Source organism: Castor canadensis, chromosome 6, assembly GCF_047511655.1.
Source record: "Castor canadensis chromosome 6, mCasCan1.hap1v2, whole genome shotgun sequence".
NCBI classification, from domain to species: Eukaryota; Metazoa; Chordata; class Mammalia; order Rodentia; family Castoridae; genus Castor; species Castor canadensis.
The window spans coordinates 34,255,318-34,273,958 of NC_133391.1; the positions used below are offsets into that span (position 1 = coordinate 34,255,318).

At 46.7% G+C, this 18,641-nt stretch overlaps 1 protein-coding gene and 1 long non-coding RNA gene across 3 annotated transcripts; one reads left to right on the forward strand and one right to left on the reverse strand.

The window, feature by feature from the left end:
* Positions 1 to 890: 890 nt before the first annotated feature.
* Positions 891 to 17,066, reverse strand: LOC141424048 (RB-associated KRAB zinc finger protein-like). Of its 2 annotated transcripts, none has more exons than XM_074076099.1 (5): positions 16,822 to 17,066; positions 15,603 to 15,659; positions 7,030 to 7,156; positions 6,683 to 6,778; positions 891 to 5,828 (listed from the first exon to the last, which is right to left on the reverse strand). In XM_074076099.1, the coding sequence occupies exons 2-5, from the start codon at positions 15,615 to 15,617 to the stop codon at positions 5,461 to 5,463; spliced, it is 606 nt and encodes a 201-aa protein (XP_073932200.1). In that variant the 5' UTR covers positions 15,618 to 15,659; positions 16,822 to 17,066; the 3' UTR covers positions 891 to 5,460. The 2 variants fall into 2 exon arrangements, with proteins under 2 accessions (XP_073932200.1, XP_073932201.1); XM_074076100.1 differs by lacking the exon at positions 16,822 to 17,066 and adding an exon at positions 15,999 to 16,023.
* A 42-nt stretch (positions 17,067 to 17,108) lies between these two features.
* LOC141424053 (uncharacterized) lies at positions 17,109 to 18,222 on the forward strand. The gene is made up of 2 exons (XR_012448874.1): positions 17,109 to 17,809; positions 17,906 to 18,222. It is a non-coding gene; the product is annotated as an uncharacterized lncRNA (long non-coding RNA).
* Positions 18,223 to 18,641: the final 419 nt, after the last annotated feature.

Below are 18,641 nucleotides of genomic sequence, written 5' to 3' on the forward strand. Positions count from 1 at the left end.
AGTCGTGAAGAAGGTCCTGTGTATTCATGTCAAAGTCACCGAGAGTCCATTGCACACATCTCCCTGCCTCTCGAGAGCACAGAGTAGATCCCGGCGTTGGGGTGTGTGAAATCCTTCGTGTGCAGGATGGGTGAGATGTTCTAAACGGAGGCTGTGCTGATGGTTACACAACTCTGTGAATATGCTAAAAGTAACTGCACGAAAACAGGCAACAGCCTCAGGTGTGGTGGTTCGGCACTAGCCGAGTTTGTGGGAGGCCCTGGTCCCACCCCGACACGAGAAAAAAGGAGGAGTGTATGATTTGCAAAGAACCCTTCTGCAAAGCCTTGAACAAAAATTATTTTCACAAATACCACAGTCCTTGCTTTTCTTTTTGTCACACTGGGGTTTGAACTAAAGGCCTGGCTGGTCCTTGCTCGGTTGTCGCTCTGCCACTGGAGCCACACCCACGGCCCTTTTGTGCTTAAGCTATTCTGCAGGTAGTGGGTCCAGGATTTCCTTGGGCTGCTGTTGGACTAGCTGTGCCTTTCATCACAGTGAGACAACAGGTGAAACACCATGCCTGGGTTCTTGCTTGAGATGGGGTCTTGCTAAATTTGTCCTGGCTGAACTTGAACTCTGTACCTCCCTTGATCCCGCTCCCCAGTACCTGAGACTACAGGCATGCCTTAGCGCCTGGCCCACAGAAGTAACTTCCACAGGTACAAAAATCTTTGCAGGAAGATGATCCACCCTCGTTACTCACAGGGCTACTACAAGTAGGCCAGCTCACAGACGAGCAGCACCCTCCGTAGCTGTTAGGATCTGTGTGTTTACACTTTGAACGGTCGGTCACGTGGTTATCACAAAGATGGTTACTGTACCTAAAAGACGGTTACTGTACCTAAGTATTTGGTGAATTTTCTGCCTTTATTCAGTCTGTTCCCAGTAGACAGAAGATTTTTAAAAGTCTTCTGTTCCTAGTAAATAGATTTTTAAATCTGTACCTTCATTTTTCAACCCATCTCCATGAACACATTTGCTAATTCAAATAAGTAGAAAGGTGACAAGTTCTTACAATTCAAAATTACAATGTGAAACGTGTGGCACAGATTTGTAATCCCAGTTGGTGGGGAGGTGGGTGGAGTGGACTTCAAGGAAGGCAAGTCTGAATGTTGTGAGACCTGGAAAAAGATGGAGCCTCCCCGCAGCAGTTGAATGTCTGGCTGGCATCCATCTTCAGCCCTTTTTACAAATGACCAAAACAGAACTGATTCAATGCAGAGACAGAGAGCTGTTCCTTTGTAGAACTGTGGGTGCCGATCAGCTTTCTTTCTGCTACACCTTTCAGATGACTCTGAGAAAACCGATGGCCTTTCAACATCTCGGCCAACTCAAGATCCAAGCAGGGACTCGTCCAGGGAGCCCAGGAAGGAGGCTGAGTACAGGTGGTGGACGCCAGGGCCGGAGGGCGTGAGCTCCTCCCGTCACCCAGCACACAGATGTCTGGCGTGAAGTGCCATGTAAGTTCAGCGAGTGGCGCCTGGCAGCGTGCCCCAGGGCCGCAGCTGCAAACATGGCTGCCGAAAGGTCTCCCACGAGACTTGTCATTTAGGACCTCAGCGGACAGGCGGTGATGTCCTGATGGAACGGCAAACAGCGTCAGGACGTTCCATTCCTATGCAGGTTGGCCTGATGGCCTCATTGCCTGCCTCTCCCAGCCCACACCAAGCTCAGGGTGGGTTCCAGAGCTGGGTGTTCCAAGGTCACAATGGATGGGGCTGCTCACGGATGAGTTCATGCCCCCTGACTGGCTAAGTAAGGATGAGCTTGGGGGGATTTGACTTTCCTCTTCTCTTGACAAGAACTTGTCAAACTTGGGAATGAAGCTGGAGTTTCACTACCACAGCACCCCAGACCTTCACACTGACTGACTTCCTGTGTGCTGCTGGGTCACACATTTTCTCAGGTGGGCCCTTTGCCCGTTCTAGGAAATTGCTCCACCTTAGCTACACCACCTGTACCCAGAGCTACATTTACTTTTCAAAGGATGTGAGAAGCTGCCAAAAAGACACAAAATGTAACAACTGCCCCGGAACCTCTCACCCTCTAGCAAGGGAGCTTTCATTTTCATTGCGAGGGACAGACCAAGGGCCTCACAGTTGCTCGCCCAAGTGTGGGAGAAGGGGTCTTCTGGATTACATGTGAGCACCGCCGTCTCGGTGCGAGAGCTGTCAACATGACTGACCAGAGGCACCGCCCGAGCTGAAGTGAGAGTAAGACACCAGTTCTTCATCTGATGGCAGAAAGCCTACTGCCACTGTTAGTTTCCTCCTGGGAAGTGGGGCACAGTTTCTAAAACAAGTGCCCCCCTGCACAGATTCCTCCTTGCTGCCTGTAAGTATACGGACACATAACCAATGGGTGGTGGCCTAGGCAGGCCAGCATGTGCCGGTCCCCACTGCTCTGTAAGGGCCCCAAGTAAAACTCATTCATGGACAAGCAGCCTGCCCACCTGCCTCATGGCCCTAACCGTGGTGGAGCCACTTCCACGTTCAACTCAGAGACACGGGCAAGCGGGAAACCCAGCTCCTGCTCTGGGTGGGCTGTGTGCATCTCTCTGCCTTCCCAGGGTGCAACTCGGCCTGCATGTCTGAGGACTTGAGTGTGGGTTCTGTTCTGTGGCTGCCTCTGCCCAGGACTTCTGGATCTCCAGCCCCCACCAGGGAATGGAATCAGCATGCATTTCCACCGACAGTCATAGGAAGGTAAGTGGGAGGGGGTCCCACACAGACCCATAGACATGAAGACCCCCTTCTGTGCACCTGCAAATTTCCCAAGCAGGCGTCATGGGGTCCTGCCTCTGCAGCAGGATGAGAGAAATAGGAGGTGTGGGGGTGGGGAGACCCTTCTGTCATGTCTCCTTTGCCTCAATTTCCTTATGTGAATCAAGGGCACTGACCACTTCCCTCCCGAGGATTCACCCTGAGCCCGCTGCCTGCCCCATGCCTCATATTCCATAGGTGCCCACTAGCTACCTCCTGAATAGAGACGGTGCCAGCCCAGCTGGTCAGTGTGCCATGTCTCTCAGGACTTTAAAGGCTGAACGCTGAGTTCGGCCGTCCTGGAGCAGGAGCTGAGGCGGTATTGCTGTGCAGATGAGAGACTTGGGTGGGGAAGGTGGGTTGTCCCAGACGTGGACCCTGGGAGGTCACAGCTCACACTGTGACAACGGAACCATTCCATCTACTTGCCACTGACGGGGCAGCTGTGTGTCCACAGGTTCCAGAGAAGTGAGCACTAAGGTGGGGGTGACAGGGAAGCCCCCTCGCAGCGTCGGGTCAGCAGGCTCGGTTGAAGGAAAGCCTTCATCACAGGGTTTCAGGCAGGGACGCTGAGGGGGACAGCTGCCATCATTGCCCTGTCCCCGATCCTGTGACATTTCACAGCCAGCCCTCTAAGCATGCTGGAAGTCTAGAGGAGAGGCTTGAGCCACAGCCAAAACAAAAGGAGCCTCACTGCAGTTTCTCAACAAACTAAAACCACCTGTTCCCCCAGGTGGCCTGCTGAGTGTCCTGGGTGAGGACGCCCGCCCACTTCTGGGCAGCACCCACACTGGCCTGGAAAAGCTGCCCCCCAAAGATGCTTGCTGAAGATATCCTGTGAGTCATGTCACCCTGTCCTGCCATGGAGTCCTGCCAGCACTGAGCCGAGGGCCTGACCACTGTGAAACTCTGCTCACAGGGTCTGCTCCGCCTGGCCCTCTGTCCTCCGACCTGGCCTTGCTCTGTGAGAAACCCCAACCCCACGCTTCTCTGCTGTCCCCAGGCACAGATGCTCCCTGGCTGTGCCTCTGACAAGGCTCCTCGGAACTGCCCACCAGACAGTTGTACCTCTAGCCAGTGTCAAACACCTGAGAACCCCAACATCCTAAGGCAGAGAGCTGTGACGCACCCATTAGCAAGGTCCGAGGTTTAGGACATTGGTCCTAACAACTGTTTTCAAGCACCAGTGGTCCTGACCCCGTAGGCCCCACAGCTGTGTCACAGGTTGCTGTCAAGTCTGGTGGTTCCAAAGACCTAGGCCCTCGAGCTGTCACAGCAGGTCACCACCCCTTAGGACTGACAGCTGTAACTGAGTCAGCATCAGCGGGGAGGGGCTGCACATACAAGGCCCTGGAGTTTTAACACTCATGGTGTCACCTGTGACTCTGGGTGCGGTTGGCCAAAGAGCTCTAACACAGACCGTGTTGTGGAGACCGATGGCGTCGTCACCCTAGGGGCCAGCGCTGTGATATTATCCAAGGTCCAAAAGCTTTCACGACTTCTTACTTTGTAGAGCTGGGGGGTGCCAAGCAAATTTTAGTTTTAGGAGAGCCTTCCTCCGGCAGGTGCTGGCAAGGACTCCTTCCATCACCGTCCCGTCGCCAACTCTGGGACAGAAAGGCAGTATCCCTCTGACAATGTCTGAATTCCTACAGGAGAGGCTTCAGCCCCATGCCAAGGAAAACGAGCCCCATTTCAGTTTCTCAGTAAACTAGTTCCCACCCCTCACCTCCAGGTGGCCTTCCGACTGTCAGCCCAGGGTGAGGACCCCAGCCTGTCCTAGGCAGCACTCAGCTGAGCTTGGAAAGGTTGCTGCTCCAAGTCTGTTCCTGACATGGCACCCTATCCTGGCATGGCGTTCTGCCGACAGGCTCTGCTGGATGACCCCAGTCCACACAGTTCTCATGGATGGACTGGGCGCTGAGTCCAGGGCCTGCACTCTGTGACCCTCTCTGCTCACATGTTCTGATACCCCCGGGCCTCTCTACCACCCAGCCTTCTCTATGAAGATCCCCGGGGCTTTTCTGCTGCACCATCCCTGTCCCCGGGTGCAGCTGCTCCCTGGCTGTTCCTCTGACAACTGCCCTGATTTATCTCCCCAGCTCCCCGGCCAATGTCATGGAGGAGGACAACCAGGTGCAAACCAGACACGATTTCCTTCGTGTATGCTAACAGGTATGGGTTGGGCCCCTGTTCCACAAATTGGTAGTTGAGTTGATCCAGGTCCATGGGCTGAAAGACTCAGTTTCCCCAGAGGAACGGCAGCAGGTGGGGATCTTGGGTACATGGGGCTGGATTAGAGAGAGAAGGGAAGGGGTGTGGAAAGGAGGGGTGTGGGGAGTAGAAAAAAGCGGAAGCTGGACATGGGGAGAGGTCTCCATGGGGAGCAGCACTGGTTCAGGGAGCCTTTTTCTTTCCAGATCCAGTGTTATGTACCAGAGCTGAGGATATGGGGGGAGACTGCACCCACCTGCCCTAGCAGTCTGCAGAGCAAGCATCCTAATGTCCTTGGGCTGAGTAAAGGTACCTCTGTGTCCTTGCAGTGTGCCCAGGGCGATTTGATGTCTGCTTAGGAAATCCTGAAACCCCCTTGCCTGACCACTCCATGCCACTGACTCCTCTTCATCCCTCTTAGCCTTCTGACAGATTTCTTTTCTTATGAAATCCCAGATGCTCTTTCCCGGAGAACACTTTCCTCACTTTGAGAACAGACATCCCTATTTTGATTAAACTCATAGGGTGTCTCTCCGTATGTTTTTCCACATTCAATGCACTCTCCAAATCTCTTTGTTGCATAGCTTCCATCACTACTAATTAATTCTGAAATAGATTCTAAATTCTTTCCACAGGAGACACAACTGTGAGCTATCATGCTTGGTGAAACAAGGAGAGATTCTACATTGCACATTTTTTCAAATGCACACCCTCTGTCTTCCAGCAGGTCTTGGTTGTTGATGTCGACAGCTTGCCTCAAATGCTTGCCTTCAATGTCCTCTACTAGGTCACCAGCTTTGCAGACTTCTCCTGAAAAGAAGCACAATTAAATAAACCTTGTCAATTTGAACACACAAGCTACCGAATGGGAGTGGTATCTACATATTTCATTTGTGGGACTGATTCTCACTTAGGACCACTGTCCACAAATAAAACTAATTATGAGTGTATAGGGCTTGCTTTCCTTTGATTTTTTTTTTGCACACATGCACACATACATGGGTGGGGAGATGTGTGGAAGGAGGAGGGTGGGCAGGAACTCAGTAGTAGTGGAAAAAGTGAGTAAATCCACACTGAACATAAGCACCTTTGTTACTTTACAAATAGTCAATCTTTGGTAGGAAAGGTGAAAAAAAACCCAAGAAATTATGAGCAGAGTGTAAAGTCATTGAAAGGGTGCTGATCCAGGAAGAAGTGGGATGATTTGGAGGAAAAAGGTCAGTGGGAGAATAATTACTGGGCACATGTGCAAAGGTAACTTAATATTAAGTATGGACTACGTCTGGGAGAAATGCATCAAAATTTATATTAAATGGCAAGACATCACTGCATACCAAGATGACCACCCTAGATTCTTCCCACATCTTTGTCTCTCTACACTGCTGTAAATTTCCTACCATTTAGAGAGACCTCACAACCAGGGCTTAGAAGAGTTTATGATACAAAGTCAATGCTCATTATGTTTAATTATAAATTTCCTTTCAATGTGATGACTACAATTTCCCCAACTGGTCACGTCCCTATCACAATACTTTTTCTGAAGACAAACAAGAGTTTCCATACTCCTATGTTGCATCTGGTGTAAAGCCTTAAGCATCAAGTTCCTAAAGCTGCCCTACAACTGGGATGACCATTTTCTAAAATTTGACATTCTACTCACTCACCTGGACAACTGTGAGAGGACAAGTCACCTTCTATCATCCATGGCTCTTCTCCCTGCTCCAACCTAATGATCACATTTGGTTTGGTAACATGGTACCCTGTTAACAAGAAATGCAGAGGTACTTGGACTAGCTGGCTGACTTCAGAAATCGACTGCAGAAGATGCTGCCACCCATGCTATACAATAAAGACCCCATTTTTTACTTATCAAAATCAGAACCTTCCAATGGAGAGGTAAAAATACAAAACTTGACCTCTGCCCAAAAGGAACTAAAAAGAGCTTACCATTTGTTTCCTCAAACTCAAGAAGAGTCTAAATTTCAAGTGTTTAGATAGCAAGCGGCCTCACCCACGGAGACGAGGTTGCTGTAGTTCTCCAGCATCACGTCCCTGTACGTGGTCTTCTCGTCAGCGTCCAGCTGCTGCCACTCCTCCTGGGTGAAGTCCACAGCCACGCCCTTGAAGGACACCGGTTCCTGCAACGGCAGCACAGAGTTGAGTGACATGAAAAAGGCACTGGAGACAAGATTTTCTCAAGTTCACTGGTACAGTTAACTGTGAACACTGAACAACTTAACAAACGATATTGGAGCTTGACTACCTTTGAGGTGTTCAATATGTAAGAAACAAAAATTAAAATCAAAACACAACTGAGTTCCCATTTTGCAACTAGACTATGTGAGTTTTGGGGATACAAGTAAAACCCCACTCCCATTCTCAAGACAGTGACAGCCTAACGAGGAGACACATATAAACAAATACATGTGTTTTACTCCTTGTCACTTTCTTGGGTCTTCTTTGCTGGCCATTCCCTCCCCTTTCAGATCCCTTCATGGTCCTCAGCACTCGACTAAGGCTTTGTCTCTTTCCTTCTCATCACTATCCTGGTGCTCTCACCCAGTTTCAGCTCTCAGATCCTTTTTGCCTCTTTTATTTGCATAGCCAGTTACCTCTGGTTAACCGCATTGCTAGGTTTTTTTTTTTTTTTTTACTTAGAGTTTCAGCTTAACATCTTTATTTATTTATTTTTTGTGGTATTGGGATTTGAATTCAGGGCCTACACACTGAGCACTCCAACAAACCTATTTTTTCTGTGATAAGGTTTTTTGAGATAGGGTCTCATGAACTACTTGCCCAGGCTGGTTTCAAACCACAATCCTTCTGATCTCTGCCTCCTGAGTAGCTAGGATTACAGGTGTGAGCAACTGGCACCTGGCAACATCTTCTTTTTGAGGGGGTACTGGGGGTTGAAGACATCAGTGCTTTGTGCTTGGAGGCAGGTGCTCTTCCACTTGAGCCACCCCCCCCAGCCCAGCTCAAGCATCATATCTCAAACATTTTATTCTTGCAGCAATATATAGTTTGAATGAACACCTGAAGTTGTTATTAGCGTGATATACGAAGAAGATTAACAAACACAACCCAAACTACTTCAACTCTATGTTCCAATTAGGCTTCACAGATCCAATTAATTTAAAGTCCTGAAAGGTGAACTGTGTATTCTACAGGATTAAGGAAGAAAGGTGATGATGAGGTATAAAAAGTACCAGTGAAGTAGCATCAATATTTAAGTGTTTAGCGAAGAAGAACAGGTCAAAAGATGCCAAGAAGGCACATTCCCAAAGTCAGCTTCTGACAATAACAGTAATAACAATTAATTCTAACTCAAGAGAGTAAATCAAACATACACAATTATTTTCCCGCCTTGAAAATAACTCCAACTCAACAAAAAAAATTAGTTCCATTCTACTAAGAGTACCGGAACACAGAAGTTCTTCCACCAGCAGTGTCTCATGCATATCCTTGATGTACAGAGACAAGAAGGAGACCCAAGAAATCAGAGCCTTGGGACACACACTGTATCCAGGCTGCCTGTAGCAAAGTCGGCAGTCTCCAGTAGAGCCCTTGAAGACTTGAGGCCAATTAACAGGCTGGGGCTCCAGTAGGAACAGAGACTGATGACAGGAAAATGAGCCACAGGACCCGAGCAGTTTGCTTGGTACCTGGGGTCAGTTTACAGAGCAGCAGGACAAGTGCTGAGTCTGCAAGAGAAACCTCTGGCAGCCAGATGTCATAGAGTCCATTATCAGGGCGACCATGTATGCACTGTCCAAAGAGAAACCTCTGGGTGGGACACCAGGAATGCAGGTGCAGTCCAGGGCTGTCTCAGCAAACCAGAGTATTTATTTATCCCTAGCCACACTGTACGTGGATCTTCCCATACAGCAAATGTAGAAAACCCTTGTTAACGGAAAGCAATTTGAACAGATTGACTTGGCTGCTGCTTTTCCTCTTCTAGGAAAATGAAGTGATGGCCATCTAACAAGGTGGCCTCCCAGACAGCTCTCATACTCCGCAGCCATGGTCTCCAGAAATGAACCAGGCATCAGTTGGGGTAATCACTGGAGCACATTCACACTGGCTGCTCTTCGCTACAAACGGCAAAAGAAAAGCAAGACTCACTGGCGAACTGAGGAAAAGAGCATGAATGAAAGAGCAGCATCAATATGAGTGATCAACACCAGTGGAACCAAATTCATACAGGAAGCAGAACTCAAATTATGTCTCCTGACCCATATTTTTAAATAATTAAAACAAGAGCATTGGGCAAAGAATGCTTAGAACTTAGAGACTGGATTGTTTAAAAAAAAAAAATCCTCACATAAGAATCTTGTTTAACAAAGGGGACACAGAATAGTAACTCAGGAACTTTCTCAGAAAATAAGAAATGGAAATGAATACTGAAGTCGGGATTTTCCTCAGTGGAGAAAAGACGCACACTCTCACTAAAATCAGGAGCGAGGTAAAACACTCATTTCCTCCAACGGGAGGAAACAGCTAAAGGAATGAAACCAAGGAGAAATGACTCTCATTTGCAGATGACATTAAAACTCAGAGAACTGACGATGAGACCAAATCCATAAAACAACTGTCATGTCACAGTGCAGGTAACATGGAAATCAACAGCCCTGCTCTCATAGAGTAAGAAGATGCAACCCAAATGCACACAGGGTGTTTCTACTAGGATATCTTTACTCCTGAAAGGTATGCAGGCAGAGAGGAACAAATGGAATATTCCTTACTCTTGGACAGGTCAACTTAATAACATAAAGGTGTCAGTTACCCTAAGTTACTTTATGGAAATATGATCCTAACAAAAACAACAAGCTTACTCCTGCAAAGACACAAGGTCCAGAATTTGTTCCAGATGACACAGAAGTCCATACTGGGAAGGGAGGAATGGAGAACAGCCAGGAAAATTGTAAATGGAAAACAAGCTATGAAAGGGGCCTAACAGTACTAGGTTTTAAACATGGCCTCTATGATTAAAACAGCTTGGTAGGGCTGGAAGTGTAGCTCAGGGGCAGAGCACATGCTTAACATGCACAAAGCCCTAGATTCAAAATCCAGCACCAAAACCAAAACAAAAACACAACTTCCCCCACCAAACCAATGAAAACAAACAAACAACAAAAAAACCCGAAAGAGCAGAAAAAGAAAAGTGAATCTAGAAAGACTTTTCTGATTAGGTGATAACAGGAATGTCCCAATCATTTGTGCTATGGTTTGGGTGTGGCCTAAGTGTCCCCCAAGAGTGCACTGTGATTAAACGCTTGATCCCCAGGTGGCACTGTTAGGGGGTGGTAGAACTTTGGGGAGGTGGGACCTAATGAGAGGTCCTTAGCTCAGAGGCTGTGCCCTCAGAAGGGACTGAGGGACACCAGACTCTGACTTTCCTATTTGGTAATGTGAGCTCCTAAACACATAGCTCAACTGTGATGTGACACAGCCCAAAATGGAGCTGTAGCCTCATCACACCCATGAACCTTCAAACTGGTGAGATAAGCAACCTTTTTTCTTTACAAGTGAGCTGCCTCTGGCGTTTCATTGCAGTCACACAAGACTGATTAATACAAATTTGTTAAAGCAAATGCTAACCACTTGGACATGGATCAAACTGCATCCATACCTCACACCATAGAAGAATAAACTCCAACTCCAACTGGGTCAGTGATCTAAATGTCAAAATGAAACCTTACAAGAAAAGAAGGAACCAGGTGGATTTCTCTGTAACCTCCATGTGGGGTAAGGCTTTCTAACTATGACTCAAACATTAAGACATGTGCTTTTAGTGGTGATGAACTAATGGACTGGATTTACCCTCCTCCTGCAACCCTCCCACACACAGAAGCAATGGTTCTCAAGACACTGGTCCCTATGCAGTGAAGGACGGTGACCCATCAGAGGTGGAAACAAGGACCTCTCCAGACTGTGGAACAGGGGAGAAGGGACAGAGCTTAGGAGAAGGAGGTGAGAGTGGGAGAAATAGGCAGGAAAAATATAAGCTATGAGGAAGAAACCAGTGAATAAAGACTAGCTCAGAAATGGCTGAGATGTTATAACTAGTAGAGAACACCAGAACAGTTTATAATTGTATTCCACATGTTCAAAAACTTGAGTAGAGACCCAAACAGAACTGTTACTGGTGAAAAGTATAAAATCTGAGGTAAAAATTACACTGGACAAGATCAATGGCATTTCAGGGATAAATAAAACAAAACATGAAAACAGAGTTATTGAGGCTGTATAAAATGAAAGCGACAGGAAAATTGAAATCAAGAATATTTGGGGGGAGAGGGGGTTTGTGGGACAATTTCAACCAGCAAAGGAAGGTGGGGAAGTAATGAGGAGGAGAATTCCCCCAATATTGATGAAAACCACAAATGAAAAATCCAAGAAGTTCAACACTCCCCAAACAAAGAAAATTGAAGAAGGTGACACTACGACACATCACAAGAAAACTGTTCCAAACCAGTGAGAAACAGAAAAGTTGAAAAACAGCAATGAAAAAAGAGGGAACATATTATATACAGAGGAACAAAGACAGGTGAGATCAGATTTCTTTTGGAAACACTACAACTGAGAAGCGGGGGAGGAATACATTTAAAGCATTTGGGGAAAAACTCCAGCAAAAATCCCCACTAAAGCAAAGGAAAAATGAGGATATTTCTGACAGAGGAGCTGAAAGATTTCCTCACCAATTAGAAATGTTAAAAGTCTTCAGAGAGGAGTGAATGATAGCAAATTAAACCTGGTTCTATACAAAGGAACAAAGAGGACTAGAAATGGTAGCTGTGAATTCTCTCATTAGGTAAAACTCCTTAAAAGATCATTATTCAGCAATAGTGTAATGACCAAAGGGAGGAGACATGGAAGTACCTGTTGTGAGCTCTTATGTAAAGCAGTGTATTTCTGGAAGGTAAACTATGATACATTAAAGTTGCATACTATAAATCCCAAACACCTAGCAGAGTAACAAAGTAGTGTTATAGTTAAAGGCCCAACAGAGGACGTAAGATGGCATAATAAGAAACATAAATCAAGGGTCTGGGAGTTTGGTCAGTGGTAGAGGGCTTGCCTAGCATGTATGAAGCCCTGGCTTCAATCCCCAGCACCTGCAGCAAGACAAAACACAAAAAACAAAAGGAAGGAAGACTTAGAAGAAATATGGGACAAATAGAAACAGAACAGACTCTAACCTCACCAGATACAGTAACAAACACATTGTACAGCAGTGGTCTAAGCATCCCCAACCAAAAGGCAGAAATTGTCAGAGTAGATAAAAACAAAGCGCAAGGCCCAGCTGTACATTACCTATAAGAAAAGCGTGCTCAATGCAAAGACGCAAACACACTAACAGCAGAAGGTAAAGTAAGATGTACTATGCCCACATCACTCAAAAAGGACTCAGTGGCTTTTTTCAACAGCAAAGTGGTAATTGAGAAAAACATTAAAATCTTTTTTCTTTAAATGCAGTGCTGGACATTAAACCCTGGGCCTTGTGCACTCTAGGCAGACATAATCTTGAAGGTTTATCCAAGTAATAAATATAGGAAGCAAAAACTGACAGAATTCCAAAGAAAGCAACAAAGTAACTGCAGAAGATTTCATCTGCCCTTCACAAGTAGCAGAAAGTCAGCAAAGACAGAGAACACATGGACAATGCAGCCGATTTCATCAATCTGATGTCATCAGCGCTCACACACACTCCACCCCACAGGAGCAGGACATTCGTCTTCTCTAGTGTGCAGATCCTACTCTAAGCCAGAAATCTAAGTTTTCATGTAGTGTTCAGCCAGAAATTCACAATCTAAATGCAAAGCGTGAGCAAACATCAGGGAAACCTAATCTCAAAGACTTTTTAATAAAATAACTGGCCTATAATTCTTCCAATAGTATAATGACACTGAGAAACTACTCCACATTAAATAGCCTTAAAAAAGCATGAAAGCTAAGTGCAGTTCATAATCCTGGACTGACTCTTCTACCAGAAATAATGACTGCCATAAAGGAAAATACTGGGAAACTAGCAAAATTGGAAAATGAACTGTACTTTAAATGAAGTACAATTAGAATTTTCTAATTGTGCCATTGATACGTAAGGGAATGTCCTTGCCTATAGGAGGGATAATCTGAAGCATTACATGGCAAAGAGGCACGACACGTGGCACCCTCTTTCAAATGGTACAGGAAATATGTGCATGCATAAATGTGTATGGACACACACACAGAGGCAAATGTGGTAAAATGTTAAGAACTGAAGTTTCTGAGCAAAAAGAATGTGATTTCTTTGCAACTCTTCTGTAAATCTCAAATTATTTCTACATAAAATACTGATTACAAACAAATGCTATCAAATATATGAGGTATTTCAAAAGGACTTGGAAATCAACTTAAAGGGGTCTTCCCTGCCCGCAGATGGAACCACTTAAATATCCAAGTGATCTGCAACTTCACGTCACCTGAGCTACTTGAAATTTGGTGGAGCACTTGCCTAGCATGTGAGAGCCTCACACTTGCCAGGCAGGGGCTCTGTACCACCTGAGGCACACTCCCTGCCCTGTTTGGCTTGAGTTATTTTTTGGATAGAGTCTCGTTTTTGACTGGGGCAGCCTTGGACCAGTCCTCCTACTTCTGCCTGTTGATAGCTGAGATCTAAGGTGTGTACCACCACCATGCCTGGCTTGACGTTGAGGTGGGGTTGCAGTAACTTTTTTTTTTTTTTGGCCTGGGATACTCCACTCTGCCTCTGGAGTAGCTGGGATTACAGAAATGAGTCACTGTGTCCAGCCAACATGAAACATTTTTAAACCCATGGCCTCATGATAACCAGCCAAAAAACCAAAAATGCTACTCAAAATTTTGAAAACTATCTTCCTGTCTTCCAATATACAACAAAAATGAAGTGAAGCTGAGTTTCAGATAAGTACTCTAGCTTGTAAATGAGGAAGAAAGGGTAGAATTAGTGGACTGCCATTCTGCCTCCCAAGGGAATCCATAGACTGTGGCAATGATCATCAAGCAGAAGACGCTCACCTCACAAAAGCAGAGCCAGGAGGGTGACAGAGACCCCGCAAGAAAGGAAGCAATGCCATGAAAAACAGTCCTGACAAAAGAAGTGAACTTAATCGACCTGATCAGACTTCCAGATCAAGCTACCAAGTGTTCAAGGCATAAAAGGAATTAAAAAAATTCGCTAAAGGTAACACTATGACAACACATTCCAAACTGAGAAACTGAGGATAAACAAATTAGTTTCTTCAAACAATAAACAGCAGAAAGAGACATATTAGGGGAACTATCAATAAAACATTTATCTTCCAACTGCAGCGTGTGGATGTCACCGTATACTGAGAGAAAACATACCAAAACTTTTCTAGAAAACCGAAACACCAGACATTATATATTCAAAAAGAATGGCATTGTGGGTAGTCTCCACTCTGTTAAAGAAAGACTGGCTATCACTTACAGACAAATACAGAAATACATATTTTTTTGTGTCTGAGTAAAAGGAGAGATGCCGTGAAGGAAGTACGACTTTGAGAGCAACAAATGTCAAAGCAGATGAAGGGCCGTATGAGGCAAGGACTGGAAAATGTACACTGGATTTGCCTGTTATTAAGTCATTGGTATTCTTTACCTACAGATTCAGGAAAGTGGTAAAGATGTAACCAAAATACTGAGAAATGAATGTGAATAGGAAGTGAAAAAATCTTTGTTAGTGAATATTCTTGCATTGTTTGCTGTCCAACCCAAACAGACAGAAATATGGACCCAGGGGAGGAGAAGCAGGTCAGTAAAGGATGATCAGGTCATGCCCCCATGATCCTGATTTCATCCCTGGATTAAACAATTTGGTCCACAAAACAAACAAAAAACAAAGACAAAGAGAAGTCATGCACCACAATAGTTTATTAGGAAAGCTATCTGCAATTATACCTACTTTAACAAAGAAAAATCTTTAAAACTCACAGGTAACAACAATGGTGTCTTGTAATGTCTTCATTTTCACTGATGATGTAATGGATGTTACTTTCCTTTTTCTATGACTATCTAGCCTATCAAGCCAGGCATTGGGGATGCACACCTGTAATCCTAGCTACTCCGGAAGCTAAGATTGGAAAAATTGTAGTTCAAGGTCAGCTGGGTAGAGATGGGGGAGTTTGGAAAAAAAAAAAAAAAACAGCAGAGAGCTTAAAAGAGGAGGATCTCAGTATTCACTCTGGCAAAAAGCAAGACTTTATTTCCAAAATAACCAGTGCAAAAAGGGCTGGAGGTGAGGCTCCAGAGGTAGAGAGCTGCTTAGCAATCTTGAAGCCCTAAGTTCAAACTCGTTCCACAAAAAAGGAAAAAAAAAAAGTGCTACTTGGCAATAGCTTCATTAGCCCTAAACTATCACTCACCTGCACCAAAGACCTTACAAAAGGCTCTCAGTGCTGATTTGCTTCTCTGACTGCATTTCACTTGATAATATCTTTTATCCATTTCTACATTGTCATTTAAAGAACAGATCCTTATAAACCTCCTCAAATGTATTACGAAGAAGAGGGAAAGAAAATATACACAAACAGGAACACTCACCTTCAATCTGTTCATTTTCTGCTGCTCTTGGGAAACTGTAGTCTATTGAGGGTGGACCTAAGGGAGGAGAAGCAGGTCACTTCAGTCAGGAATTATCTAGCTGAACCATCAAACGGAGTATACCTACTGAAAACTCAAGAGGGGAAAAAAACCAGTGACAGTCAGGAAACACACACTTTTTAAATTCTAAATCATCAGGTGATACAGGATGGCTTAGACACTCAAAGTTGAATATAAGCCTTGACTCCCTTTCTCAAATGCTCTGCCACTATTAAACACAAGGCACAAAAACCGAAAGTTTTCTTGGGATGTGCATTCATTTTATTATTGTTTGGTTTGGGTTGTGGTGTTAAGAATCGAAACACGGCCTTGTACATGCCCAGCTCAAACTCTTACCTGCGAGCCACATCCCAGCTTACTGGCTCTTCAAATTGCTTAAAATCAAAGAAGCCACAGGAATTGAGAATTTGAGCTCTCAAAAATGGAATGAATGCCTGGGCATTGTGGTGTACACCGCAATCCCAGCACTTGGAAAGCTGATGCTGGAAGATCATGAGTTCAAGGCCAGTACCAGTCACACAACAAGATCCTATCACAAAAAAGGGGGTAGGGGTGTTAATGGGCATAAAGAATGGTTTGGTTTTTAAAGTACCCGCCTAAACTTGGCTGATGCTGTACTTAACTAAACCGGACCACAGCGGACAGAACACTGCAGTCCCGTTAGCACTGCGACCAACAAACCTGTGACCTTAACCTTGGTCAAGTCACCCATCTTCCCCAGCCCAGTGTCTTCCTCCTCCATCGATCCAGGCAAAAGAGACTTTTCCTGCACTACACCGGGTGACTCTACAGGACAGAGCTGGGGGAGTGGGGGGTCAGCAGACAAAGAACAGAGGTGCCCATGACGTTTAGACCCGGGGATCCTGGAGCGGGGACAGCTGGGGGAAGGGGTGTCGGGGTGCGGAGTCAGGACGTCATTCCCGGTCCTCACAGCCCCTCACGGAGCGCCGTGACCCGTGCAGCCCGCCGGGCCTCCGTCCCCGGGGCCGCGGAACCTGCGCTGCCCCCTCGCTGTGCCCGCGCGGTTGCTGCAGCAGGCCGCGCTCACCCGGACCGCAGGTCCCGACCTCCCCACCGCCCTGGGGCTCCCAGGGCCTTCGGGACAACTTCAGGCCGAACGTCCCTCCCGGGGCCCAGTTCTGCCGTCCTCGGCACTCACCGTCCGGCTGCGTCCGCCGAGGATGCCGCGCGCCGGGCCCGGTCCAGCCGCCGCCGCCCGCCGGGTCCTCCGCCGCGGGCTCTTCGCTTCCCCTTCGCGCCTCCGCCGGCCCACGCGGACCTTGACGCGCACAGTAGCACCCGCTTAGTGCCCGCCCGGTCGCTCGGCCCTCAACCCCGCTAGCAACGCTGTTCTCACAGACCAGAGGACCAAGTCTGGGAGCGAAGGCTGCAAGTGAACTGGGACAGACAGGAAGCGAGGGCAGTGCAGCAGCCGTGCGCATGCGTGAACGCGCACGCAGAGAGAGGCGCGCATGCGCAGCAGGGCGCCGGAAGTCCCGTCCCCGGGTGCTGATCCCAGGGAGAGTACGAGGACTCTATTTCCCAAAAGGCTATGCGACACTAGGTTTAGGGAGCGTGGTAGAAATCTCCACTTCGTCTAGCCGCTCAGAGGCACTGTTTTAGAAGCAATGGCCTCCGGAAGCCCCTCACACTCACTTTTACACTTGGTTTCGCTCCCTTAAGCTCCAAGAACTAGCAGCCTGTTTGCGTGCTGGTCCCAAGTCCTCTGATAGATTAAGACCCTTTGGTTAGAACCGAGATTTGACATATCGTAGGAAAGGAAAGAGTGTGTTGTGTTCTCTTCACTAAAATACTCGATGTTTCACACGTACGAGGGCACACCGAGGGCTCTGAGATGGAGCTAGACCTTCTAGGAAGGGTACGGAGAGTGGGTGGCCTGGGGCCCTAAGGGAGACGCAGGCTTCAGCGCCAGATGGCACTTATTGCTGGGTGACTGGGAAAACTTCCTGGGCCTCAGTTTCCTTATCTAAGAAGAGGGGGGAACTAAGGGTAAAATCGTCCTCTTATATCGTCCCAGCATCCCTTCCTGACAAGGTATAACCTTGTTGCGCCTGGAAAAAGAGAAAGATTTAAAAGAACCAACTCTGTGATCACAGAGCAAGCAACGACCAAAAATCTGGGAGGCAGTAAGTGTATTTGCGTATATAAATATGTACATTTATAAGCACACAATGTAGCAACGCTTCTTCTTCTTCTTCTTTTTTGTTTTTTCTTTTTGGCAGTACCGGGGTTTGAACTCAGGACTTCCCACTTGCTAGGAAACACTGAAACAATGCAAATGCTGGAACTGCTGGAATGTCGAGATAACAACACGCATACCTGCTCAACCCTAATGGCCTCCCCGCTAATGTCCAACGCCTCCCCCATCCTCTTTCCCAACCACCCCAACCCATCCCCCTCCAGCCTCCCTCTTCCCACCACGGAATGTTTAAAATCCCCAGCCTGTAAGAAAGGCGTGCTCTCGCCCCTCTCTGAGTGTTACTCTGCTGGCTGAGGGTCCCTCTCAGGTCTCCTCTCCCTAATAAAGGCCTGCTGCTTACGAAGGTCGCAGATGTGATTCTTTTCCACTTCTTCACTTTCCTTTCACTTTTTGCTCCGGTGACAGGGTTCTTCCTTTTGGCTTAGGACCATGAGTGTTCTAAGTCTCCTGCTGTCGCTGGAATGACAGGCTCCTGCCACCACATCCACCTTTTGCTTTTTTCCATTGAGATGGGGTCTTGGAAACTTTTTTGGCCAGGCTGGCCTGAAATCATTGTCCTCCCTATCTCAGCCTCCCAAGTGGCTAGTATTACAGGCGTGAGCCACCAACGCAGAGCTTCGTTCTTTCTTAAGACTGATTAATATTCCACTGTATGTTGAAATCAGTTTTGTCTATACACTCCATCCATGGGCATTTGTGTTTTTACCTTTTGGCCGTGGTGAATAAGGGTGTTGTGAACATTTGCATCAAGAGCTTGT

Excerpts from the sequence above, each read along its gene's own strand:
- LOC141424048 (XM_074076099.1), bottom strand. Across the intron at positions 6,779-7,029 it reads CAGCAACCTCGTCTCCGTGG|GGTACCATGTTACCAAACCA; the intron begins GTGAGGCCGCTT and ends TCTTGTTAACAG. Across the intron at positions 5,829-6,682 it reads GTCCTCTCACAGTTGTCCAG|GAGAAGTCTGCAAAGCTGGT; the intron begins GTGAGTGAGTAG and ends GCTTCTTTTCAG.